This window comes from Boleophthalmus pectinirostris, unplaced genomic scaffold (genome assembly GCF_026225935.1).
Source record: "Boleophthalmus pectinirostris isolate CB_2022bp ecotype Guang Dong unplaced genomic scaffold, ASM2622593v1 HiC_scaffold_5, whole genome shotgun sequence".
NCBI classification, from domain to species: Eukaryota; Metazoa; Chordata; class Actinopteri; order Gobiiformes; family Gobiidae; genus Boleophthalmus; species Boleophthalmus pectinirostris.
The window spans coordinates 21,675,076-21,692,113 of NW_026571404.1; the positions used below are offsets into that span (position 1 = coordinate 21,675,076).

At 40.0% G+C, this 17,038-nt stretch overlaps 1 protein-coding gene across 2 annotated transcripts; it reads right to left on the bottom strand.

Annotated features, from left to right (window-relative positions):
- Positions 1–131: 131 nt before the first annotated feature.
- wu:fc17b08 (ligand-dependent corepressor) lies at positions 132–16,715 on the bottom strand. Of its 2 annotated transcripts, none has more exons than XM_020921133.2 (7): positions 16,594–16,715; positions 11,886–11,951; positions 11,382–11,461; positions 11,176–11,308; positions 10,780–11,064; positions 10,635–10,710; positions 132–5,532 (listed from the first exon to the last, which is right to left on the bottom strand). In XM_020921133.2, the coding sequence occupies exons 1-7, from the start codon at positions 16,688–16,690 to the stop codon at positions 1,185–1,187; spliced, it is 5,085 nt and encodes a 1,694-aa protein (XP_020776792.2). In that variant the 5' UTR covers positions 16,691–16,715; the 3' UTR covers positions 132–1,184. The 2 variants fall into 2 exon arrangements, with proteins under 2 accessions (XP_020776792.2, XP_055019003.1); XM_055163028.1 differs by lacking the exon at positions 132–5,532 and adding an exon at positions 6,029–9,891.
- Positions 16,716–17,038: the final 323 nt, after the last annotated feature.

The following is a 17,038-nucleotide window of genomic DNA, read 5'->3' on the forward strand; positions in this document are numbered from 1 at the left end:
GTTCTGTGTTCCGTCTTTTTTAAAACTAGAACAGAAAGCCATTTTTATCAAGATGTTGCTAAATCACTGGATTCTGTATTTATAAGTAAAACATGCCTACATTCTAAACAAAAAATAAATTCACACAGTAATCATTAAAAAAAAAATCTTTATATCAGTTCAGCAAAAATACAATGGTCTTGACAAAGATGACACATTTAAGGAGTTACCAATAAAGCAGTTTCTTTCTAATATACAAAATGAAAATCTTTAAATAGCAACTATAGAAAGAATAAACATGTTCAAGTCTGATATTTGGTGGACTTTTAGATTTGCTAAATACATTAGCCCCGCAACTTCTTAAATAACATTTAAAAAAATACGACAATTTTTGCATTTACATGTGAAATTACTAAAAACCACTGCTAAAATTCTAGTTTACTGATGTTTATGGAACTTCACATTGAGAGCATTTAATAACAGAAAAAACACACAAAAAGTGACTAGGCTACCAACAAAAACAAATGAAATAATTAAAAAGGTCAGTACTTTTCCTTTAATGCTATTGGTTCACATTATCCACACTCATCATTTTTGTCTCCACACGCCAACACAGCTTCCTTACCAGAGCATGCATAGTCTTGCATAGGCTTCACTACTCCAAATCTGCTTTTTTCAGGACAACCATGCATGTAAGAAATAAACTGTGCCAACCACAAAAACTCCTCTAACAAAAGTAAAACCATAAAATAAAGTACACACATTAGCTGGTCAAATTAAGTGTCACTATAATGACGAATTTTAATGCTCTGGGAAGTTGCGTATTAAAAACAAATGGGTAACACAGCTCTACAGAAATGCTTAATAAACAGCAATTACCCTGCACACAGTGTTAAAGTAAATAGGGGGAACTACTTAAAAAGAAAATGCTTCACATTTACAAACACATTCACTTATTCATTGGATAAGGCACCTGGTTATAACAGTCAAAGTCCTGGAAGACAGAAACATGGAGGTACTGCAGTCTCCTTCAAGCATCTTCTATCAGCCCATAATTGCCAAACATATAACCCAATGTATTTCGCAAAAGCACAAAAAAATTTTACTTCATCATTGTACAAATGAGAACTTCAGGTAGTTAAAGTTAGTTTTAAATAATCAACAGGATAAAATGAAATTAAAAACAAACTAAATCTTTGTTGTTGTCATTTTGTCCTGGTTCGTTTTGCAGGGGTCTCTAGCTGGGCCTTTTTGGATGCACTGCGTGGTAACACTGCTGTTTGTCTTCTCTTTGCAGAACGCTTCAGAGCTCCACTTCGGGTGAGAGCAGGCTTCTCTGCTGGGACTGGGGTTTTGTTGCCCCTCTCAGATTTCCTTGTAACACTTTTGGAAGTGGCATTGACAGAACTGGCTGTGCCAACTTTACGCTGGGACCTGGTCTGAACCTGATCAGGCGAGTTTGGGACTTTGCTATCATTTTTTATATCTGGAGGATCAGCACTTTTACTTTCAGCTCGTTCAGGAGACTCCTTCTGAACCTTAGCAGCTTTGGTTTTCGTGGCTTTAATTGTTTCTACTGGCTTTTTTTCTTCCACTTTTTTGTCTGTCTTGTTTTTAGGCGCTGTAGTGACATTAAGCTCAGGTGCAGGAGGTGACCCTAGTCTTTGAGATGTTCTCTTTGGCAACTCCTTCTTTACCTCTTCCTTGGTCACCTGTTTGCTGCTCTTTTCCTTTGCAGGTGGTTTTACTGACTTCTGTTCATTGGATTTCTCAGCTGAAGTCTTCTTTTTATCCGATTTCGACTCAGTATCCACTTGTTTTTTGCTGGATGATGATTTTAATGATTTCTGATTGGATTTGGATGCGTCTTTTGTGAATGATTTCAAGCTGGCCTTTACTTTTGCCTTCTCTTTTAGTCGTGCATTTGCCTGCTTCTCTCGGATATTCGAGTATTTCCTTAAAATCCTTGCACTGGCTGGATTTTGAGTTTTACCACTTTTAGGCTTCTGTGGTTCACGTTTGGAAGATGAAGTTAGCTTTTTCACAATAGCGCTTGCCACCTCCTTTTTCTCTTTTCCTTTAACCACATTGACCAATTCTTGTTCTAATGCTTTGGCAATGAGTTTCTGAGTCTTGGGGTTACTTTTGACAGGTGACGCAATGGCAAACTTCTTCAAATGTTTCTTCAAGCGTTCGGCCTGCAGACTTGGATAGACGCCTTGTGAACTCCCCGAGGCCCCGGAGCTATGGAAACAGAGCTGTGTTTCTGATGGAAGGCGAGTGTTCACCTTTTTAACTATGACCAAAGATTTAGTTTCAGTCGATTCAAGAAACCAGCGACATATAGTGTTGAGATCAAAACCTTTCATGAAGAGCATTTGCACTGGAGAGTATTTTGAAGTTTCCATCATTTTGGGTTTTCGAACTCTGCGTTTACTTTTCCATATAGCCGCTTGTCTGTCCAGCTTGTTTTTGTGTTTGGGTGTGGGTTGGCCTTCCTTGTCCAACTGCATCCAACCTTTGTGCATTTTATCAAACTTCAAGTTAAGGTTATTTATTATTTGCTGGTTTTGTGCACCATTCAATGCCTCCAAGAACCTGACGCTGAGCGATTTGGGTGGATCTGATTTAGAAGTGGAAGCGATGCCGATTGATGTACTTTGTGCAACTGGAGTGGGCCGAACTAGAGGTTTAGTCATACGAATATGTGAGGGAACATCACTTTGACTGTTAGCAGCAGCAGTCTGTCTCTGTGATCTTAATGATAGCCTCTTTTCCTCTGCTGGTAGTGACTGATCCACCTTGTTGCCTTCACTTCTCAAAGGCATTCTTGAAGGTTTTTTGGCAACTGGGCCACTACTGTCTGCACTTGAAGAACTTTCAAGTTGGGCTTCTTCACTGGGTTTTGGCTGTGTTGAAGACTTGCTAGTTTCCACCTCATTTTGAAGAGTGCGTTTACTTCTCAAAGACATTGCCTTAGACTGAGGTTCACCCTTTACTGTAATTTCAGTGGTACTTTGAACATATTCGGCTTTTTCAGCCTCACTCTCCTCTGGTGCAACCTTTGCAGATCTAAGAATAGGTTTGGACTGGACCGGGCTTTCTTTTTTACTTTGAGGCTGGCTATTTGGCTCTGTTTTTTCATCTATTTTTGAATCTACGCTGGTTTCTGGAGGTGTGGACTTGTCAGTAATTTGTGGAGATATTTGTTCTGTTGTATGTGATGGAGCGGAAGGTGGGGTAGATGCCACTGGGTTTGAGGACTCTTTAGATTCTATGACCAAAGGATGACTTGTAACAGCTGTTTCAGTAGTTGTAGCAGTATTAGTAGTAGGAGTAGTAGTGACAGAGATGGGCACTGTTGTAGGAGATTCAACTAAAATTTGCCCAGAGGACCTAAGATGACGTAAAGACATTGTGCTTTGTCCAACTGCCTTTTTTCTGTCTACTTTTGATTTGTCTGCAGACATTTTAGGTTTGGAACTGGGCTTGTCAGAGGGCTCTGTTACTGGAGGAACAGAGGGACAAGGGTCTGTTTTGGCTGGTTCAGGTTCTTCCTCCACAGACAACGGTTTCACAAAATCACTGGATACTGTATTTGAATTCCCATCACTTTTGTTTTGTACTTTCTGGCCACGTTTATTTTGTTTTGGCATTTCTTTGGGTGGTGTAGTTTGAACTGACCTGCGGCGCAGACTTCTATCAGACGCTGAAACAGGCCTACCACTAACAAAACCCACAATGACCTCTTCAGATTTTTCAATGCTTTTTGGTGCAGAACTTTGAGTATTCTTCCTTCTTCTCCAAGGGGGCAATTCATTTGCCAGTTCCTCCAGTGTTTTTGAGGACACGTCACGTTCTTTCTTGTCCTTTTCACATACAGTGGTTTCACTAGTGTTTTCTACAGCTGTAGTTTCCGGTTCTGTGGCCGGTTCCTCTGCTAGCTGGACTTCTGCACTACCCCCTTCTGTATCCATAGACCTCTCTGTGGTAACAAACTCCGTCTGAATATCTTGGTTTGGCTCATCACTCCTTTTATCCTTATCAATATCCTCTAAAAGTTCTTCTTTTTCTGGTAATGGATTTTCTTTGAGAACTTCTACATCGTCTGAGGAAATCTGTTGAATGCTTTCTTCTACAACACCATCCTCCACAGTGTCAGAGATTGTGTCAGGCAAAACTGGCTGCACTGAACTCTCCTCTTCTGTGTTTTGGGAAATTTCCTTTTCTTCTGTAAATAATTCTGAAGTAATGTCTTTATTTTCACTGGGCTTCTCCAATTCTGCACATATATCTGGCTCTATACTCTTGTCCATATCATCAGCTTGGTCCGCTGGTGACTGACAAGCAGTTTCTTGCACTACCTGTGACTGGTCTGTCTGACTGGTTTCTACTATAACATCTACATCACTTGTTGTTGTCTCTTTGGCCTGACCTGTCTCTGATAACTCACTCTCAGTTGGCTCTTGTGTAATGATCTGTTGATCCATGGCTTCTCTGCACTCCCCAGCACAGGGCATATCCACAGGGGGTACGCCTTCAGGCTTGGACAGGTTCTGTTTTGGGGTAACAGAGCTGTTGAAGTCTAGCAATGGATTGGGGCAGTTCCCTCTTCCTGCTAGAGTTCGAACTGTTTTTAGCTCCCATATCTCATCCGAATACATGAGTCCTCTGGTACTTTTTCGAGCATTGCGTCTTGGTGCCATGCCCCTGTGGCGTTTCTTGAAACACTCTGTGATAGGTTTGTTAATATAAACAATATCACAATGTCCAAGATCAGGGTCTAGAATAACTCTGTCATTAAAGTCATTGTGGCGTTCGGTAGATGGTCGGATGGACTTTCTGGCAGTCCTGGGGGATTTTGAGGGAATAGTCGCATGAAAAGAAATAGGTTTTGCTGTTCTGTCATCAGCTTGTCCCACCGTCTGTTTGACTGGATGTGTGTGGCTAGATTCATTGTGCTTTTTAAAGGAAGAACTAAGTCTAGCCCTTTGTATCTCTGCTGAACTTGTGTTACCCAGTTTGTCGTCCTCAAGCTGAGGTGAAATAGCTGTGGTGAGCACACAAGACAACTTGTTACCAGCACTAACACTACCAGTCTTCATAATTTTTAGTTTTAGAGGGGCATGATCACCGTGGCCACTGTTTTTAGTTTCTATTGTGGGTGTGGATATGGGAGGCGTTGAAGTGTTGGTAGGTGAAGGGCTAGTTTTGGAGGCTGCCGCAGGGGGCACGGGAGTAACAGGCAGTTTTGGTTTCGGACAGATGCTTGAATTAGGTCTAACTTCTGGACTGGAGTACACTTTAGAGGGCTCAGACGATGGTCTGGTAGGAGTGGGTAAACATGGTGAATAGGAAGTTTGTGGCTCATGTGGACATGTGACTGGTTGTGAGGACTTTGAGGGTGTGAGGGCTTTAACCTCTGTCTGTAAGAAACTAATAGTACTGATTATTTGTCTCTGATGGTGCAGACACAGTTTGGACATAAACTGTTCCAGTGTGGACGCTGCCTGCAGGTCCTTGCCTTTGCCGATCTGTACCTCCCAGGGCTCCCTGAAAAAATAAACAAATAATTTAACACAAATTATAATTTAAAGGAAATGTAATAAAAAAACAACAACTAATAAATAAATAAAATATATGTGCATTAGGTTTATAAATAACAAAAAACAATCAGGATTTAATTAATCATTGCATATTTATTAGAAGAATAAGTGATTTATAGAAGGGGTTTTAAATCCAGTGACCTACTACAATGTTACAACTGATATTTAATGATTCTACAACACAATGGTGCCTTTGTTACAACATGTAATCAAGAAAATATCACACATGCAAATACATTAAATTCTAGCTGCGGGCCACAAGTCTCATAAGCATATATATTAGAGAGAACATTTTATAGTACACAAGTGTCAAATAAGTTAATAAGTGCTAGGGATGACAAGTGCTCCACAACATACAAAAAAATAACTTAAAAGACACAAGAAAACAAAAGTAATCACCAACTGTATTTCCAGTGCAAATTATTCTTTTAGCTGGGACAAACATGTGTTTTATTTTTTTCTTTTTTTTTGGCAAGATTTGTGAGGTAGGTTACTGTGTGTGATTGGAACACCACTTTTTTTTTTTATTAATTTGCATTTTAAACAGCAATGCGGCCTTTGAGATATTATTTGTAATGTTATCTGTTACACTGCATTGGAATGTTCATCAATTACTGATTCTGACGTGCTGACGTCACTAGCACACAGTCTCTACTAAGTGCTTATTGGTTTGTATCAGGAAAAATGTGTCAGTAATTAAAGATCTGTTTTGTTTTGATGAAAGGAAGGGTCAGTATATGTGTATAATACATGAGTGCAACACACAGTGTAGATCTGCTGGTGGCTGTAGAGTCAACAGGGTTGTATTTGTGACCTTAACCAATGTATAGTTATCTGCACAGTATAATAGTCTGTGTGCTCTTTGAGGCACAGAAGAAAACTGGGAAAGAAATTGTGAGCTGAAACACATAGTCAAACTGACATTCAGTTGTGTTAGGTAGAAAAATAAAAGTAACTACCATCTTTAGATAAAAAAGAATAGAACACCCAAACATTGTGCTCCTGCTGTGGAGCAGTGAGGTTTTTAAGGAGTACCTGAAAAGTAACTGTTTGTCCCTGAGGGGTATTCATATTATCTAACATTAGTGTAACTTTGATAATAACATCAACTTCTAAAGAAATACAAAAAAAATAAAATACAATACACAAGAAGCAATGCAAACGGCAAGCTTGGGTCTACTATATGTAACAAGCCCACAGTACGATCAATTCATCCACAGTGTTACTCTGCTAATGTTATAGCGCACATCAGGGATTCACAGAAGCAGTTAAACTATGAGGGTGTGTGACCAATGACCGGACATTTAACCAGGTTCAACTACAGCTCCACACTGTTACTCAACAGTAAAACACACCAAGATTTCCACAGTTATTTCCACCTCATCATCCAACAACTCAATGACATGTGCATCAACCATGCATCTTCACATAAAGTCTGTCTTTTGTACATCATCTTTCATTTGAAATAAAATACAACAGTCTGTACACGTTATCTTTTCTTAAATAATGTGAAAAACACAGGTTATAACTATGCTTGCCCTCATTGACAATGTATATTCAATTTACAAATATACAAGTCAGTAAGCAAATATGTTTAAATAGATAAATATTATTTTAAGCACTATGTTACTTTTTATCTAATTTACATTCAATGCAACTTAGTTAAAAGCAAGTCTTTATAAATACTCCTTAATAAATAGGTATCTTAAGTTTACATAATAAAACTTTGCTTAGGTTAAACCTCTGCATTAGAAAGATCAGGGTGACTTTACCATTAAAAGTGCCCATTATACCATACATTACATATTTACACTACTAATAATTTCCATCCTTTGTCCCATTAAGTATCATATCTTGATCTATGCACTATTTATTTAATAAGTAACAAGGGGCCCGTGTAGGGATGGTAAACTACTGGGTCTTTTTTTTTTTTATTGTCACAGAGGTTTTGGTAGGTGAGGTAGTCGATCAAAAGATCTGCTACAATTTGTAAGAAAGGTATTAGCTACTTTCCAGAAGATATACCCAGTGTTGTAACAGTATTTAAAAACAGTATTCAAAAGGAAGCTTAGATTATTAATGAGCGATTGTCCATGCAAACAAAATCAAATGTTAATGTTCAGTGTAAAAATAATCTTTGTTAATGTTTAACGTAATACTGTTATAATTAAATAGGGGGCAAAAATTGGCTTGCTGTAGATAATGATGTGGTAATGATGAACAGCCCTGTGTTGACTAAACATTTCGTTATGCTGCTGCTGCTGTGAACATACAGTAAGTCTATAATCCCTGAACTATACTGTGTTGTGCATTTGGAAGGCTGTCATAAACACATGTAATTATAACAAACATTACATTGTTCGAGTGTAACTTATTGACCTGAAGAAAACTATGGGCTGACCCCATAATCGGGAATGTCCTGAGGCTTCAGTGATAATGCACGATGGAGTTTCCTGATCAAGGGGCAGGTCAGGGGCAGGTGAGGCAAAGGGGGTGGCAGGTGAGGCAAAGGGGGCACAGGGGCACCCCCAGATAAGTGTGTGGAGCAAAGCAGTGATAGAACAGTATCTGAAATCTTGAAAACACCAGTTTTTTTGCACAGTAACAAACCAAAGCTGAAATAAGAAAAGGAAGATTTGTTTGTCTTGAGTAGACTGAGGTATGAATGTTGCTGTGAGTGACTACTGTACTTACTCAAGTTGCTCACACAGTGAGTGAGTACAGGCATTGATATACATATTGCTATTGCTAATGTATGTTTGTTTTTAAAGACCATCTTAAAAACATAGCCAAGTTCTCTGTATTGTAGCATAAATACATATGCATTCTAATAAACAGAAAAATATCTTTTAAAGACTGAAGTGATAAGGTTTACAAAGACACTGAAAGGCTAACAAACTGAGCATGTTTTCAAAGTCAACCTGAGAAGTAAAGCTTGAGTAATTAATTACTGAGTTAGGTTTAGCTGTATTATAGAATGTAAGATAATGCAAATATAACTGAGGTATAGTTTTGCGTACAATTATTCTAATGTCTACATGAACATCCTCCCTGTGTAAAAAGTATCCTGAGTTTGCCTGAAAGTTTCTTATTTTTTAAATTTCACATAATTGTTAAGTGTTACTATACTGTCAATTTGCTTAGTCACTATATTCATATAGTAGTAGGTGTATCTGAAAGGCTATTGGTGCTGCTGGCATGGTTTGAACATCATGTTACAGTACACAGAGTGAACACCAGGTGGTGCCACTTTCCAAGACATATCTGCTACATCAGAGGAGGAATATTTTCAGATAGCTGGGCTTTGATTATTTGATGAAAGTATGATTTGCTGAATAAATATGTGCAAGGGCTATGATTAAATAACTTATTTGTTAAATAAATAAATAGTATCTGTTATATATTTACAAACAAGATCATGAAATGTTACTCCTGAAGAGAGAGGTTTGCAGACTCCCTGTCTGGAGAGTCGGGGCTCTCCTTGCCCTTGCACAGCCATGGCTCCTCTTGCTCTTCAGCCTGACTCATTAACCGCAGCTTTTTTTTGGGTGGGTTCTTCAAAGTGCCCAACCGCTCTTTCACTTTGTACTCCAGGGTGCTGTGAGGGATGCCATAAATGGACTGGGCTTTGGAGACGCTCATTTTGCCACTCATAACCACCACAATGGCCTCCTCCAGTAGCTCGGTGTTGTACTGCCGATAGCGCCCACGCTTCTTCCTCGGCTGTTTCATCCCCATATCTGCATCAGCATCCAGAATGTTGTTTCCGCGTTCACCATTAAAAGGCCAGTGTTCCTTTTCCACAGTAGATCCATTTAAACCATTAATGTGCCTTTTGTGGGGCAGAATAGAGTGAAGCTTTTTCTCATAGCGCAAGCCTGAATATTCAGGGGAGAGGGAGTCCCAGGACTGGTCAGAAGCACCAGCCGAGGTTCGAACCTGAGGGATTTTCAGATCAAATGCTGAATTGCCCAGAGAGAGCTGGTCTCTGCCATTTTCATGTGGTTTTTCAACCAAAGACTTGGAAATAAGTCCAGCAAGTTCCAAAAGTTTGGGTATGTCTTTGAGGTGCTCATTCATGTCGTTATTTTTGAGTCTGAAATGGGTGCCGTTAGTTTTAAGTTTCCACGGTGGAGATCCATTGGGTCTGGAGTGGTCGGCGTCGCTCTCTGAGGCGACCTCCTCTTTGATGTGCAGAGAGTATGAAATAGAGGGAGAAGACTTAGAACGGGCGGAGTGGCCGATATTCTCCCTCCTCCCATCCTGTCGGCTCCTCATTAACAGCTCGTCCGCTCTCAGGGACCTCCTGATTGGATGGAAGCAAATTGGGTGTAAGCAGAGCTTGCACAGTGTCTTTTACTAAACGAGGATGGGTTAGGAAGGGGAGGATGTTGGCCACTCCTTTATTTCATGATCTTGCTTTGGTAACATCACCGTCTTTGACAATAAATGGACGTATGTGTATGCATGTATTTAAAACAATAGGCTCAGCATTTACAAATTTTATTTGCTGGTGTCATTTTGTTGGTACAAATTGAGTGACAAAGGAGGGAAAAGACGAAGGGGGAAATCAAGACCAACAGAAGGTGTGTATAGGAGATGTACAGGGCCATTTCTGTTGCATATAAAAGCATGACTAGAAGTGGAAGCGTTGCTGTAAATCAGCATAGACTGTAGCTTTAGCCGAGCAGGACAGCAAAAGACATGTTGTGCGTGACGTTACCACTCAACAAGCACAGCAATAAAAGAGTAAGCCAGCAGAGGGAAGTGTGTTAAAGTCAGGCCTTGAAGAGTCAAGTGATGGAAAACAACATCAAATAAAGATTTTCAATTGTTTATGAAATAAATTTTCTCTCTGAAAAGCATGCTTTCATGTTTAAATTAAAACAAATGACTCATGCCACCTCCACATGATTCACAGGATAAACTTAAAAGTTAAAATGCAAGCACAAAGAAAACAAAAAATGAATGCATGTGTTGTGGTCCCTGAGCATAATATTATGATAACTTAAAAGCTGTACAGTACATTACAAACAAGACTCTACTCACCCTTTAGGTGTGGATGTGACGGGAGAAAGGCAGGAGCTGTTGCGGTTCTTTTTGATGGATAGATCCAGGACTCCATCTGTGGAACATGTTCATATGTTAAAGAGCACTGCTACATTAGTGCTACACAGACAGTGGCGGTGCATACCCTGCTCAGTGGACTCCACTGGGGGTTTCTTGATGGTGAGGTCCAGAGGGGCGTCCTGGTCGATCATGAGGAGTTTGCTGAGCACTGGGTTGAGGTTGTGAGCCGAGGAGAGCGGAGGAGAGAGAGGCTGTGCACACGGCAGGCTTTGGTCACAGTGCGGCTGAGAGGCTGAAGGCTCCTGAGGGCTGCTCTTTGAGGTATATTCAGCTGCAAACTGTCGGATCATCCCCTGAAGGATCTCACGGGCCACTACTGGTACGTGGGGGTCAGAGAAATTTGGCACATCTGATTGGAAAAGAACAAGGCTTACTCAGCATATTTCATAACTATATCAGAGTTCATAATTCAAAGTTCAGATGAAAGTATTTCAGTGTGCCAGTCTGAAAAATAACATACCTTTTCTTCTGAGGACTGCACTGAGAAACTCCTCAGCTTGTCTTTCGAGTTTAATCAGTAAAGTCTGGTCCTTCGCTAACAGAGGTTTGGGTGGATCTTCAAGCCCATCACTGTTTAAACTGCTGAGCTGTTCCTGTCAAAAATAAAAATGCATCATGATGGCTGTTAAACAACAGTACTTCAATTCTTTAAATGAAATGTGGTACCTTCACTTTATTTCTTCTCAAACAGCAAAATATACAGTTTTCATCAAAGGACCAATCAGACACAGCAAGAGGTTCACGATCTATGAAAGGGTGGCAAAAACATGACATTACTTTCCATAATTTGAAATAATCTTTTAACAATTATGATTTTGAGTTAAAAATGTGGCAAAGAAGTCAGTCTAAACACATTTTAGACTGTTCGTGCTTAATTTAAAGCTAAATTATGTGTGTTCCACACCATTGCACTATTGTCCTAGTATGCCATATATTATGAAAATGTCAGTAGGACACAGATCTATGGCCCTCTCCAAAGACACCAACTTTGTGGAGTACAAGGCTCTTCTCTTCTGTGGAGGCTGAGCAGTGAATGAAGAGGGGCACCACATGGTACAACGCAGCAGCATTATGATAATGAGAATAGCCCCTTCCCACAAAAGCAACAGAAACCACCTCTTTGTAAAGATAAAAATATGATAATGAATGAATTAAATGAATCATTCTTACCCTTAAATAACTGTAAGTCTTGTACCAGCTCCGGACCAAACAGACCTTCAAGAATGCTCTCAAACCCTGAAAAACAAAAATAATCTGGTTAAATAATGAAATGATGACCACAAAGTCCAAGTGTTTAACAGACGGCTCTGTGATAATGTCACAGCTCCAGGTGAGGCTAATCTCAATGCGCCTCTTTAAGTACCTCCTGTTTCTCTTAAATTCACATCAGCTTTCAACTCAGGGTTTTACTTCAACAGTAAATACACACGCACTACATCCTGTTGCCAAGCAACTACATCACCTACAGAGTTGGGAGAACACGCATGTCATAACATTAAAAAGAAACAAGCTCGATAATGTCAGTATCACATACAATATACTAGATCTATAATGTATGGCAAAGTACACAAGCGCTGAGGAGAAATCCTTTATTTAGCTGCTACAACTACATCTACAACACCCAAAAACAACTATGTTAGTACGCAAGACAGGAGTGAAGGCACATTACATGTTACATTGAACACAGTGTAGTGTATGAGCTATGCCTGGGGTCAATCCAAAAACCACTACATGCATTAAATCAAGCGCTAAAGAGGTCAGGGCCAACATCTGTTCACTGAACTGGATCACAAATGAGAGCGCGCAACGCCAAAACAAAATGATGCATCTAACAAATAGAAATAACTGAATTAAAAACACAAACCATCAGACTAAAGGATCAACTGCTTCTGTCAAAGCCTAAAAATGTCAATCTCAACTTCAAAAGTGTCAAAACAGAAAATACCTACTTACAGTGCGTCTTCAACACGAGACAGTGATGAGAAATAAAGCCTTTTCACCTAACTCTAGTTTTAAACTGCACTGAATCCATCTGAAAAGCTGTCAACTGTTAAAATGCCCTCTTTCTGCTTCCCTGAAAATTCCTATTCATCAGCCAAATATAAAGAGGAGAGAGAGGGAGGGGTGTAGTAGTGAAACACTGTCTTGCCTATAGCTACAGCATAACGCTGTTTCTGGGTTAGTGCACAGGACTTCAGCTGAAGCCATCCAATCCTATTTCTGAAATATTTCAGAGGCAGAGGAGAAAGTAGGTCATCCACTTTGGTTTGACAGAGCAGGCTGTGGCATCAAACCCCTCTTCAGGAATTTGGTTTAGGGCATTACAAATGTGTCACACTGTAACCGTGACGTCAGCCAACATTATGTCTCTCTAATGTAGAGGCAGCTTGGTCTGAGGCTGTGGGAAATATCAATCAATACCTTCACGATTGAGATCCATGCAAAACAAATCAACTATTGACATCATGTTACAGTTCTGCATTGTTTGTGGAAGGTTGTATACAGCTTTTTGCATCATGTGGTACAGTTTAGAGTAGTGCCACTATGTGTAAATGTAATCTGATGAAAAGGCAACTGTATATCTAATCAGACGAGCAGTCAGACTGTCAGTAAGACGCTTAAGAGCAGTCTCACAGGATTCATACCACACTACTGGAGAATGTCACTTATTTGATGCTTCTTTATGTGTGATTGGCCATGCAATAAATTACTATGAATCACTAAAATTGTAGAACTCATCATATTATTGAGTACAATACTATGGTACAAATGGAAACTAAAAACAAACAACAATTATCTGTAATACCGAAAAGTGTCCTCAGCCATAGCCAGTCCCTGGTCTCATTTATGACACTGTGAAATGCAAACAGCTTATCATAAACTAAAGCACCAATGTTTTGATAAATAAAATGTGCAATTTGCCCACTCATGGTTGTAGAAATATGTTTAAAAATCCCATTCCTATTCCCATTGTTGAGCCAAGCATCCCAATTGACAAGAGTCCTGAGCTGCAGTGATGACCCACCCTTTGCTCTGCTCCGGCTGCATCAGCCCCAATGGCCCCTCCCCCACCACACTGTACACTGTACATGAGTGACCACAGGCTCACAGAGGCACAGCTCTCCTCACAGCACAAATCTACACTTAAAAAAAGTCTACGCAACAACTACAATCAATAACACACCAACACTACACTGATAAAAAACAAGCACATCATGATGATCTTACCACTAGAAACACAGCATAGTAAAGCAAAACATAACCATCATAACCATATATGTACCATGTCAATGTAAAAATGTAAACTGTAGACTGCAGTCTGCACTGGCTGGGCCTCTGTGTGCTCAAACTGTACTTCGTACATGACGTGATCCATAGTGACAAATCAAATGTTGTAATGCTTTATCAGACAGAAAACACACATTTATCACATTTATAAAAACAAAACAGATGCCCTGAGTACAAAAACTAAAGGCCATGGAAGAAGAGAAAACATTTATCCAGCTGAATTAGTGAAGAAATTCCACTAAACACAAAAATATAGAATTTTTGAAAGTGCACAAGTTTTAATAGAGATCAAGTATTTCATTGAGAAGTCCACAGCCAGTCCTCTGTCAGTAAAAGCATGTGGTTTGGAACAGAGTTCAGACTTTGGATGAAGGTTATTTCTTGTGTTTTATGTTCAGGAAAAGAAATACTGAAAGCCATTTCTATGTGTTTAACCATCAGACCATAAATGAATAGAAAATTATGACTGAACAATATGACCAGAAAAGGTCATTTATTTTTGTCATCCTAAGACAAAGTACAGGGAGGATCTGATTCACTGTAAAGTGTTCGAGGTTGTTCTGGGTTTGACTCTGTTCTTCGGGCCTCACTGTGTGGAGTTTGCACGTTATGGAGGTTTCCCCCATCATCCCAAAACATGCACTGACCAAGTGTATCTCAAGATCTGGAGATGGATCCCCATGTTCCTCTGGTGCCAGAGCATAACACATGGTGCTGGTTCCAACAATTGCTCCAGCGGCATTGGTCAGACGTAGAGGACACATTTCCCTACTGGGACAGTAAAGTGCACCTGACCTTACCTTTGTGTTGTCTGATTTCCTGAGTTGAGCACTGCTGTTATGGGACCTCCACACAACTCCAACCCCTGAGCTTGCGCTGGGAGCTAAATTCAAAGTCTGCCCAAAACGAAGTGTGGTTGGAGGCACATGTGTGTGGGCTGCAGGCCATGGACAGTACATAGGCTCACAGACAATTGTTGCTGCTGTTCTGGGGAACAATGTGCCTTGTCTGTGTTCTGGTTTTACTGCTCACATTAAGTACACAGAGACAAAATGTCCATTTGAGCCTGTGCAAGGAGGACGGGTGTGTGCCCTCTCCACCAAAAAGCCAAACAGAATTGAGCTGTTGTTGTTTCTGTGTCATACAGGCAGCAAACTGACACTGCTGTCATGTCTGCAGCTCCACAATGGTATGTACACACAAGGGGTGTTTGTCATCCAGAAAGCACTGTCTTCAGGTTTGTTCTTACCATTTATACAACTGACATCTCACTATCTAATTATTATAACTGGATCACATATTATTATTACTGCATCACATAGCTATTACTATTATACCATCACAGCTAAATAATAGAGTAATAACTATGATCTGAGTGTTTTAAGAAGTTTACCATACGTCATTTTGGAGTAACACTGTATAACTTAAATTGTGCTTGATTGACCAATGCACAATCTTTAGAGAATTGTGCAGTGTGTATGTGAGCAGGGGGCAGATATGTGACCAAATGAAGGCTCTGCTCTGTTAATTGTATTAGCCACTTTTGCAAACTCACTTGAAGTTCCATTATTTATTTTATGTGTAACTATTAAGTGTCTTCCTCCCTCATTATGTCTTCATTTGTTTAAACATACATTAGCTTTCAAATACTGAAGTAAATGAAAAGCACACAGTTTTAGGCTGCACAATGACGCCTCCAGAAAATAAAATATTTATATGTAAAGTGGGTTTTCAGTGAGTGGGCCAGGGAATGTATTTGACCTATATACCACGGGGGTGGGTCTTTGGTGTTTGGAAACATCATTCATGCTGACGAAGAGATAGAAGATCAAACACATCTCTAGCGATGCTAGGAGCCCCCTGTACTAAATTAGCTACTAATTTGAATGATTTTACTAGTTAAGTAAAAACATCTAATGCTTGCTCTAGTTTTAAGGATAATTGTGTATTTTACTTACATAATATGCATAAAATATCCCATAAATCAATCAAAACTCTGCATATTGACTCTTAAATTAGTTTGGCTGCTCCTCTGGGGTCTCACTTCCTCTTTGCAGCAATGCGCGCCCACAAGGGTGACTTGTGAGCAGCCAGTAAATGTTAACGTTAACTGAAAACATACAGCAAGGACATGCACTGCCCTCCCCCATCCCAAATACAGTATCCTCCCCCATCCCAAATACAGTATCCTCCCCCATTCAAAATACACTATCGTGTTGCGGGAACGCGCATTTTTGCAAACGGGGTCTGCAGTTTAGCCGACGCAACGCCTAATTCCTGCCTGACACTCCCTTTAAAAGCAGCAGTGCCCTTTAAACTAAATAACGACGACAGCCGAGCTTCAGATAAAGTCTACTTTAAGATCTGTAACGAAAACGGCACACGTAAAATATTCAAGTGTTATCACAAACTGCGAGATTAACTTTAAACTTAAACCGGCTGCGGATACGATTGATACAGTTGAGGACAAAAAGTCGCTCGGAGAAGCTCCGTCTGAGTCCCGGGTAATAGATGTTTACAACGTTTGCAGTCGCGCACAAACAAAAACCAAGCAGTTCTTAAGTACCAGGATAAACCATGTTGCACTTACCGACACAGTGAATGAGTTTGTGTCGCCACGAGTCTAGTTCCTGGCGAAAGCCGCGTCTGTCGATTGTGCATTGCTGCCGTTTGCACAGACTCGCCATTTTCTACCGACCCTGTGTAGGCGCGCTCCCGCTAGGAAAGAGGAAACGCTTTGAGCCAGTTGCGCGCTCCCGATCTGATAACTCACGCTTTGGATCGTGGCAAATAAACCTAACGTAAAATATATATAAAATCAAGTAAATATGCAAAACACCGGTTACAGTGAGAAACTGCCAAACTCTAGGCTCAATAAAACTATTATACCAAACACTGGGCGTGTTTAACCCTATTACAATGTAAGAATGCACAACAAAATCTTAAATAATTCCTATAATTGCGTTCATTTTATATCTCGCGATTTCAACAAAAAGACGATTGCATAGAAAATAGCGTCTTATTTTGACCAAAGG

Coding starts and splice junctions, on each gene's coding strand:
- wu:fc17b08 (XM_020921133.2), bottom strand. CDS start 16,690: ATGGCGAGTCTGTGCAAACGGCAGCAATGCACAATCGACAGACGCGGC. Junction 11,462..11,885: donor AGACTTACAGTTATTTAAGG/GTAAGAATGATT, acceptor ACCCTTTCATAG/ATCGTGAACCTCTTGCTGTG. Junction 10,711..10,779: donor AGTGGAGTCCACTGAGCAGG/GTATGCACCGCC, acceptor CATGTTCCACAG/ATGGAGTCCTGGATCTATCC.